Below are 10,555 nucleotides of genomic sequence, written 5' to 3' on the forward strand. Positions count from 1 at the left end.
TAGTTCATTTAAATATCGACATAGACCGACATATTAAAATTAAGACCGAGTAAGGCCAAATTTTTCAATATGACTATCAAAACAAGCAATTAAACTTGAGGATATGTCATTGGCTAAGCGAATACTCCCCCCGCAAGATGAGGCGTTATTTTATCTTTTTTCCTCACATAAACATATGCAACTTTCTATAGACTTATCAGAATTTCCCTTGTTAATTTAATTAAAAGGTAGTTATATACTAATATTCATTGTACCTTCAACACCCCTAGCAGATAAAAAATAATAATAATTGTTGTAGCCTACCAAATTAGGAAATATATTGATCACTAGGACTCCGTTCCACCACGTGATATATAGCTTTTTATTAGTGTTGAAACTGGGCTCGAGATAGGTTGTTTTTCCGGTTTGGGGATTTTTTGTGGACATATGTTTAGATGTCATTTTTTAGAGGGGCGGATCAAGGAAGATTTTTTTGTTGGGTGAGTTTTTCTATAAAAATTATAGCGGTCTCAGTTCGCTCTGAGATTTCCAGACCGAACCCTAACAATCTGGGACGTCGGAACTATTTTTTTTTTTTTGGTAGAAGGTGCGTATTAATAGGTAGGTTTAACTTCAAATAACTTTTTTCAATATACAAAATGCCAGGTTATGGAGTGCTCCAACTTTCTACGTCCGTACCAACACACCTTTTTACTTACCAAAGCCACACTTAGTGATGAAGGTCGGGTGTATTTCTTAGTCCCCCCGTTTTTTGGATTGACAAACTGAAGAGTAAATTTTCTTTTCCTAAGCTGTCGTCATTAGTATTTGACCTCCTTTTGTACTACAATCAAAAGGATGATTGAAAATTACTGTGTGCTCATTAAAGAAGGAGAGTAACCCTAATGACTGGTTGCGGAGTTATAATTGTAACTCTTTATTAGACTCAGAGTAGAATTAAGGATTAACATTGGAGTCATTCTTGCCAATTTCCATGTTTATTTCCTTTCTCCCCTCGTCACAGCTGCTTTTAGTTGATCTAATTAAACGTTATGGCAGCCAAACTCCTCTCCTCCTCCAAAACATTCTTGAAATTGTCAGGGTGACCATGTTGATTTCCAATTTCTTTCTACTTGCCCAAAATGCTCCCGATTAGCATCACCGTCTATACTCATAGGAAGGAATCTAATTGATTAGGAAATCATTTTTCTGCCCGCCCTTGACAAATACAACTAACGACAATAAGTAAACGTATGCTCAAATAGTCTTGTGTGTGAATAGTAATAACTATATATTATAATATAAATTTTTCGGTAATTATAATAATCATAATAATATTTTATAATTTTCTGTACACAATTTTAAATAGTTTCTTCTTCATCTTGTGTGTGTGTTTTTTATTATTATTATTTAGCAGGAGAAAAACAAAGGGAATAAACAAGAGGCATGAAAAGTTTCCCACTAAAAAATGAAAAGAATGAAATTGATTTACCCACTTTAAGAATTCTTCATGATAAGTAAATAGTAGTAATATTGATAATATTCTAGTCTTTAAATAAAAATAAGAGATCGTGGGAATTGAATAGGGAGGAGGAGGGGGGATTTCCTTCGTTTGGAAGGGCCTACACATAAAGTGAGTGAGTAGAGTATATAATAATAAGTGAGTGAGGAGGCAGATCTCTTGATTGCAAAATGGCAATAACAGCAAATCCACAATGGGTTGTTGCTTGGTTTTGTCTTTTGTTTTTCAAACATCAAAAAAATACATTGAACTATTCATATAATTTATTAAATAGAGAGGGTTGAGGGGAATAAGAATGAGGGGAAGAAGGAGAGGATCTTATCCACTCCCTACGACGATACTTACAACCAGGATCTACCCCCACCACTACGCCACTTACTTTCACAGACATCATTTGATATGTACAACAACAGTAGAAATATAGTAGTAGTCGTATGATGTTTGTCTTCTATTATTTTATCATATATCATTATTGAACAAAAAAAAAAATTTTTATCATCTTTTCTTAATTGTTTCTTTACTTTAATAATTTGAAATTCCTATATTAAAACAAAACAAAACGAACAACAACAAATAATAATTATTATTATTTAAAAAAAAGAAGAAGCAAGGACTTATGTAAAGAGGGGTAGAAGGAGGAATAGTGTGTGGTGTTCATAATAATAATTTATACCTAAATAGATATCCACCCCCCAAACACAACTTCTAGTTGCCAGGAGGGGGGAGAAGAAATCTTTTATTTTCTACGTTTATCATAATATTTAATAATAATAGTTTTGGCACAGAAGGGTGGTTGTTGGTTGGTTGTAGAGAAGTTCTTACATTTTTTGAGAAGAATACAAGTGAGAGGGATTGTGAAGGTGCGCGCGTATGAATATGACTAATCATCGTGATACTCAATGTAAAAAAAGTAAATGCCTCAGGATCACCAACACCATAAATAGCTAGGTATTCATCATCATCATCAAGTAACATTATAATAATCAACCCTCTTGTGTTTTCTCTCACTGAAATATTTCTTCTTTTGTCCTTATATTTCTTTTTTTATCTAGCTCACTCACACTCGCGCGTCCCTAAACAGTTACAGTTTCGGGTTCAAAGAGCTGACTATCCTTAGGCGCTGCTGCACTATTAGTACTGCTGCCGTTACCAGCATTGCTTGAAGGAGGATTCATTATAGATGAGGATGCTGATGGACTTTCTCCTACATTATCTCCTCCAGAGACAACGTTATTTTCCTCTGAGGATCTCACAGACCAAGACGTGGAGTAAGGAGCAGCTCGTGCCTCTCTGCGAGCCCTTCGTCGAGCTTTTCTCTCTTCCATAACACGTCTAAGCTGTTCCATTTTATCCCGCGTTACTTGAAGTTGTTCCATCGTGGATCGATGAGTGCCTGAAAAAGTACAGGAATGAAAGTTAAATATAAGCACATATTTGAATACGCAGCTTGTCACTTACTCTCAGCAGTTGAATTAGCTGACTGCGAATTTTTTTTAGGCTCTGCTGAGGCATTGCCATTACTCGTCGTCGAACCGTTGGTTCCACTATTACTAGTACTACTATTGTTTGTTTTTCTGGCAGAGACGGAGGCGGCAGCAGAATTGCTATTGTAGTTCTTATATTGGGCACATAACAGGTCGTTTAGAATGTGAATGATAGTGGTGATATCGCGTTTGGGCTGTCCGTTCTTATCCTGAAGGGCAGGATTTAAAGTACCTAATAATGTATAATACATACAATATAATTGATATCTCAATCTAAAAATGGATAAAAAAAAAAAAAAGAAGAGTTTCTCTCTTACCTGAAAAAGTACCCGAGTAGACTCCTTTTCCATGGTGATGCATGCTTTCAATGATAGCACCACCATTTTTGGAATGAGATTTAGATGAGGTGGAAGAAGACGACGAAGAAGAAGAGGAGGTTTGAGGTTTATTGGCGGTTACGTTGTTGCTACTGTTGCTGTTGTTTGGCGGATAGGGATGATTAGATTGGGGTGTAGGAGGGGATGTGGTTGAAGACGAAGGAATAGTAGTAGAATTATTATTTTGTTGTTGCGTCTGTTGTTGTTGTTGTGGCTGATGAGATGACATACGTGGGCGTTTGGTAGGAATTTCCTACACAGAAAAAGCATCAAATTAATATCAAAATAAGTAATATATTATAATTAATATTGTGTCGGCTTGAGTACAACCAAATTTAACCGAACAGAGTCGTTAAATCAGAAAAGGAAAAAAATTAAGTTGCTTCCATGCACACTTTCCATTTATTAATTTATATCCAAAAAATACTTAGATTGCGAGATTCTGTAATTCTTTGCAACATCGTAGTATATATATCTAGTCCATATCTTCAGAGATGACAAAAACCTCAATAGAAATCCTGAATATAAAATCCGTTAGAGACAAATCCAAAACATATGGTGAATCTTAGTTATACAATCAAACTAACTCAGTGTAAATATGAAATCAAATTTAAAATTAGAATCACCATTCTAATCATGGACTCAAATGGGGTCGAACCGAGTCAATATTTGTTTAAGCTGACACAACACTAATTACAATTTAAAATATGTACTAAATAATGTAATGCATACTTACATCACTCTCAGCTCCGGGTTGTTGTTTGTTGGTTAGCACTTCCGAGGAGAGTTGTTTAAGGGTTTGCGTGAGATTTTTGCTTGCTTCTGCCAAAGCTCGAGTGTCTAATTTGGGCCTATAATTAGTGGAGGGTTGAGACCATCGTGAATCAAGACTAGAGCGAGATCTTTTATTGTTGACGGATGCAGCGGCGGCGGCTGCGGCAGCTGCATTCACTGTAGATAGTTGCAATTGTATTAGCATCATGTGATCCCCAAGTCTCATGGTGAGATTAAGAGGTGCTTTGCCAGAGAGAAAGTCATTCACCTGAAGAAGAGAGAGGAAAAAAACAATCCTTTAGTATTTTTTTCTGGCATATGCGCTTAGGTTTCTATTTTATTTTTATTGTATATACTATGTATTGTACATATATGATGATGCTATGTTTCTGTTGTAGGGAAAACAAGTATTTCCTGGATCTTATTGCTATCGAGTACACATATAATATTATATAGTATCAACTTCATCTCCACACCTACATCCTATCTCGCTTTCTATTACATCCACCCATGCCTACTCCTACCTCTGATTGAGAGAATATATGCCTTAGGGCTTGGGGCAATGAAAAAAAGTATGTACGCAGATAGGGTTGAAATTGCAAACACAAGCTGTAATAAAATACATAAATTATTATGGTTACCAAATGTAACCATAGGGGAACAATAATGCCAAACAACTAGCGTATATGGCCCCTTAAATGTATAAGTATTACCCATTATGAGTTTCCCTTATTAAAAGCCTATGTTGTAATGATTTATATTCATTCATTAACTCGGGATATCTCAAACTAAGGTTCATAAGGAGAACATTGAGTAACTTCTGGGCAGGGGGTAGGGGGAGGGGAAAGATTTTAAATAAGTAAGTTAAAAGTTAGAGACCCAAATCTTCTTTAAATAAAACATTTTGTTTACAAAGTTGTGGAATTGATCAAGACAGATTTTTTTATGAGGAGACAGAATTTCACTACAAGATGGCTCCAGACCAAAGTTGGACCCAATTATTTCGGTCTTACTAAAGTTACAACGGTCAGTAATTTGTAAAGCAAAGCCCAACATTACTGGGGAGAAAAAGGCACACTTGTTCTAACAAGTACAATTTATATACATCCTGGGTACATAAAACAAAACTACAACCAATGAATGATTCAATTTACTAACATGCTCAATAGGAAAGGGAGATGATGATGATACAACTCATATCATACTAAAAGAGAAGAGTCAGGAACTCATATTCTATATATGTAGTATGTAGATATATTATGTATTTAAGAATTGGAGTTTGTATATTAGATAGATGTGTGTGTAGTTATTTCTTTCTTCTTTTCAAGAGCTTTTTTTAAAAGAACTCTTAAACACACAGAGAGGAGGGAATAAAAAATAAATAAATATCAAACTATACATTTAATAATAATAGTAATAAAAATAACGAAAAAGAAAGTTAGCAAAAAGAATTTTTTTTTAAAAGAAGAAGAAAAAGTTCAAAGTTAGGTCACTTAGAATATGTGTTGTTCTTTGTACATATTTGGTGTACTCGTAGTAGTACTATAAAAGAAAGGGGAAATCTCATCATAGGTGAATACGAGGGAGAAAGAGAGAGAGAGAGGAAACTTCCCTGCAGCAACGTCGTCGTTTCGTTGTTGTCAGGAATGCCTAACTGTAATTCCCATTGTGTGAAGTACACCATCTCACGACTAAGGCCGTAGTATTACAAACGATGTACGTACATTCCGACTACAAAGCAGAAGCATGGAATTGAATCATTGAAAAGAGAAAATAAAGGAAGAAGGGGGTTCGAACGGGGAGAAGAAAAAGATAACTCCTCAAGATTATCTTCATTCTAATACACCCTCCCCTCCCATCCTAAATGCAATATTATAGATTTAAGAGCATGATTGATACAAAAGGGACTTTTTTGATTCTCTATCTCCTATCAGTTATCCTTTCCCTCTAAATAAATATATGTAAATACAGCTAATGAAAGAACAAAAAATGATGGATAATTCACATCCTTAACTTAATTGTATCTCGCAGCCTTTCTCTACAAAAAGAAAATGGAGAAGGCCACAAAATTAGTTCGTATATTAGTCCCTTCTTCATTATTTAACCATCGATGAGAATTGTTCACAACTTAATTATAAGAGCTAATTTGAATTCAACCAATCAAGGTTTAGAACACGGATAATGGGGAAGAAGCAGAAAAATCAACAACTAACAATAAAATAAAATGTAGTTGAACGCCCTGAATGAACTAAAGAATGGGAAACTAAGAGAATTACAATGAGCACAATTACCAATGCCGGTTGAGGGGGGGGGGGGACTGATAAATTGCAGACTAGTCATAAAAATCATTAAGGATGTGACTTTGAGCACATCGGGGGCGAGTTAGTTAGGAAATCCGAATAAGTTGATAAGGATAAAATTTGATTCAATTCATAATATATATCAAAATAATGAGCAAATCACAACTACAATTACTCTCAGATCCGATTAAAAAGGCCCACCATTTCTACAAACCGGCACTCATAAATAATTAGAAAAGAAAGTATGTATCTATTAAATCCTATATTGGTCGTGGAGCCTTTAATTTACAACACTTGTCACATCAGTCCAATGACGTCAGATTTCTATCATTGCCTTTTAAATATACATCAATTACGTAAGAATTCCTTACGTAATGCTTATTGCTCTCATCATGATATTTAAGCAGAATCAAAATGTCACATAAAAACAAAACAAATATGTATAAAACAATAATAAAAATGGCAAGTTTTCCACATGCGTCCAAGATAATAAATACATTGACTTATTTCTTCTATTGTGTGTCTCTCTCTCTATATAAATGTATAATAAGTGTGTATGTATTATGCATCAAAAAGCTAAAGTCGCACCCAAAAAACTTGTTTGTTCTTACGTAAGAAATAATATTTATTTTTATTTTTTTCTGTGTTCATCACCACCATGTTCTTGACTATCTTACCTGACTATCATTGAGGCTTTCCAGTGCTTGCATCACACTTTGCTCCGGTTTTTGTGCCTACAATAAATAAAAAATAGATAGAAAAAACACATTATTAGTTAATAATAAAATTAGTATAGTATGTAGTTGTTATTAATGAAATTTGATATGTACATCAAATAAGAAGGGAAATTAAAAAAAAAAAAAAAAAGTATTGAACTTCATAAGATTTTAACCTTTTAAATGTTTAGTGTAAACACTACCACCAAGACTCATGTACTTTTGTTGTTACTGATCAATATTCAAATATATGTAGTATGTACATACAACATACATGTATGATAGTTAAAAAAAAAGGTCAATTTTTTTATTTATTTTAGTTGTATTTTAGAGTTGTTCTTTGTGTAGGTGCAAAATGAGAATGGAAAGAAAGAAATACAGATAAAGGCATGGAGTAGTAGATAGTATATGTGAATTAAAGGTCAATAGAAAATGTCATGCCGTATCTATCTATCTATATAAATATATACAAAGTTTGTTAAGATGGCGATACGATAAATAACAAAAATAAACACTTCCTTGGGAAGTGCTGAAGAAGAAAACATTTATTAATTTTAAGACACAAGCAACTTATGCTAAATGGGTTGAATAACCAAGTGCAGGGGTGTCTGTGGGTAGGAGATATAACCATAGACGTAGTTTAAAATTTGTATTAGGGGCCCAAATTACATACATGTCTATATTATAAATCTTGATGATCAGATTCTTTCAAACTCTGGCTATTGATGTAACCCATCAAAAAAGTATCCAATGGGAGTATGTAATCACTAACTACCTAGACTTTGAAGCCATGTAAAGAAAGTTCATAGCCACATAGTGTGGCATTATCTGCAGTTGATTTGGGCAAACACAGGGGATCAAGTTACACATTTATTTGAAAGTGAGTAGAAAGTCTCTCAAACTTTAAGTCAAAAGTATTATTTTCTTGGACAAGTAGTCAATCCGTTTATTAGGGGATCCTATCCCAACAATATGTTGATGATTTTACAACACGTTGCCCACTTCTCCAGTTGAGTGAAATACAGGGATTCAAATCTCAAGAACAAATCACATTCAGTCATAAAAAAGGAACTTCATGAGTCCAAGTCAATGTGACTAAGAGTCCATGTCTGGCTTTGGGATTATAAATTAAATTTATGAGGCAAATTATAATCCTCAAGATCCCTCCATAATAGTTTAATAGACTGCCCCTTCTTTCTGTTTAAACATGTTATCTCTAGGGGAAAAAACCTAGCATAAGATAATGTTTTACTAGAAAGGGGCAGTATAATGAGCCACTTCTCCTCTCTACTTGCTTGAAAAAGAACCCTTTATGAGGATATGAAGAATAATTAATAATTTATCCATCCTTTCCCTTCCCCCCTCCGTTTGCAAAAAAATAATTCGTATACAATTTTTCTTAACAAAAAAAAAAAAACACAGACACAAGGTTTACATAGGTAAACCATTACTGTTGTTTTTTTCTCTTGTAAGAAAGGCATAAATGAAAGTTACATGTATTTTAACTCCATCATGATAATACTAGGGTACTACAATTCATTGTGTGTGTCTGTGTCTGTGAGAACCATCATCGCCAAACAAAGCCATTGAATCATCACCACACGTTGAAGTGAAAGTAAAAAAAAAAAAAATCCTATCACTCTATGTACGTCACTTTTTATTTAGGTATTCAAAGTGAAATAATAAGCTATATAATTAATGAGGGGTGATTAGAATGGAGCGGGGACAAAATGAATTTGTAGGACGATAGGAGTTCCGGGAAGTTTCCCTTCTTCCGCTACTATTTGGATAGATAGATAGAGTGCTACAATGATGCAGGTTGTTACAGGAAATGAAGGAATGCATAGAAATGTTTGACTTCTACTTACAAGTAAACCCGTCTCGGCCCTGGGCAAAAGAGTAATTCTGGCTCCATCAGACACATAATTATCTTCCAGACTTCCTTCTGACAATTGACTAGAAAAGCAGCATTGGGAATAAAGGAGAAGAGAATGAGAATAGAATAACATGTGCAAGTCCTTGAACAAAAGATTAGAAAAGAAGAAGAAGAAATTCACCTTTCTCTATAGAGTAAACATATCCGGTCCTTGAGAACTTTCAACTTCTTGGCAACCGCCTTTTTTAACTCTTCCACAGAATCCCGTTTATTTATACGCAGGAGAAAAGGTCCTCCCGTAAAGGGAGCCACAGTGACGGAGATCATATCCAAAGGATGAGGAGTAGACGTGCTCTTGGACAAGTCCTCTTGGATCACAGAAGAAGCTTCAGACTCTTTCTTATTCATCATTCTTGTTTTAATTAACAGTTATTAATACTCAATTGTTAGTACTTTGTACTTTGTAACAATAAATATTATTATATATTTATATAATTTGTCAATTATTATATAACTAATTTTTTACACAAAATAATTTCACTTTAGTGCACACTGTTGCCACTACTCATACCTGTAAGTAACGGTATACTAGTACTATTATTCAATAAAACTAATACAAAATATTTAGAGAGGGAGACTCTAAATGGCCCTTACACAAGCAAGTATAGAGCTCAACTGACTAAAGCCATTTTTACGGCAACGAAAAAAAGGGAGCAACAACAAAGCAGACCCGTACGCCTTCCTTTATTATTACTATTAGTCTTGAAATATACTCACGCACGCACGCCTTTGAGCGCCCTCAAAATTTCACATTTTTCTACTCCTGATGATTGACTGTGTGATGTTTTGCTATACATTTTTTAATAAAAATGCCTTTTTTACTTCTTTTTTTTGCATCTATTGGATTTGTGAAAATGTATATATACATATCTGTATAAGTATAAATCAAAATCAATTTATGCCCTCCCTGAGAAATTATTACTTTTTAGCTCTAACCCCGGGCGATTTCGTACAAAAAACAGGGAAAGAAAAACAGGGGAAACAATTATTTAATGACCTGGATTTTTTGTAAAGCAAATAATAGTGCCGTTGGATTCAAATAATATGTACATTCTAATAATATTTATTGGAATGGACACAAGGCTACTTCATGTTGCCACAATAAGTGAGTAATGTAATCATTATTATACAGCAAATACATTTGGGGTGAGTTGGTGCCCTTGATACTTAGAAAAAAGGATTTCTCTCACCATTGGTCAATTTTAAATGTACCAAATTTTCCCGCTTTATTGTATAGTAAGTTTTTCTTGTTTTTCTTTTCTCTTTTGGATTTAAGAAAAAATATGTTGTCGAAAGTAACAAAAAAAAATGTGAAACTCAAGGCAGGTTTTTTCATTATATTCTATAAATATATATATGTTTAAAATGTTTTCTCTTGCTTCTATTCAAGTAGAGGAGGTATTCAACAACAATTTCCTTGATAAGAGCCATGGGTAACAAAAAATAAAATAGCATTAATATGATGCC

General features: G+C 34.0%; 1 protein-coding gene across 1 annotated transcript; it reads right to left on the reverse strand.

The window, feature by feature from the left end:
* Positions 1 to 1,246: 1,246 nt before the first annotated feature.
* LOC121117325 (midnolin) lies at positions 1,247 to 9,715 on the reverse strand. Its single transcript, XM_040711726.2, has 7 exons — positions 9,210 to 9,715; positions 9,021 to 9,108; positions 7,114 to 7,170; positions 4,099 to 4,404; positions 3,303 to 3,615; positions 2,960 to 3,217; positions 1,247 to 2,894 (listed from the first exon to the last, which is right to left on the reverse strand). The coding sequence occupies exons 1-7, from the start codon at positions 9,437 to 9,439 to the stop codon at positions 2,575 to 2,577; spliced, it is 1,572 nt and encodes a 523-aa protein (XP_040567660.1). The 5' UTR covers positions 9,440 to 9,715; the 3' UTR covers positions 1,247 to 2,574.
* Positions 9,716 to 10,555: the final 840 nt, after the last annotated feature.

The sequence above is a fragment of the Lepeophtheirus salmonis genome, chromosome 5 (genome assembly GCF_016086655.4).
Source record: "Lepeophtheirus salmonis chromosome 5, UVic_Lsal_1.4, whole genome shotgun sequence".
In the NCBI taxonomy this organism is placed as follows: Eukaryota; Metazoa; Arthropoda; class Copepoda; order Siphonostomatoida; family Caligidae; genus Lepeophtheirus; species Lepeophtheirus salmonis.

What these genes read in the sequence shown, in the direction of transcription:
- LOC121117325 (XM_040711726.2), bottom strand. Translation starts at nt 9,439, where the DNA reads ATGATGAATAAGAAAGAGTCTGAAGCTTCTTCTGTGATCCAAGAGGAC. An exon ending in GGGCCGAGACGGGTTTACTT is followed by an intron (nt 7,171 to 9,020) that starts GTAAGTAGAAGT and finishes TATTTATTGTAG; the next exon opens with GCACAAAAACCGGAGCAAAG. An exon ending in CTACTCGGGTACTTTTTCAG is followed by an intron (nt 3,218 to 3,302) that starts GTAAGAGAGAAA and finishes ATACATTATTAG; the next exon opens with GTACTTTAAATCCTGCCCTT.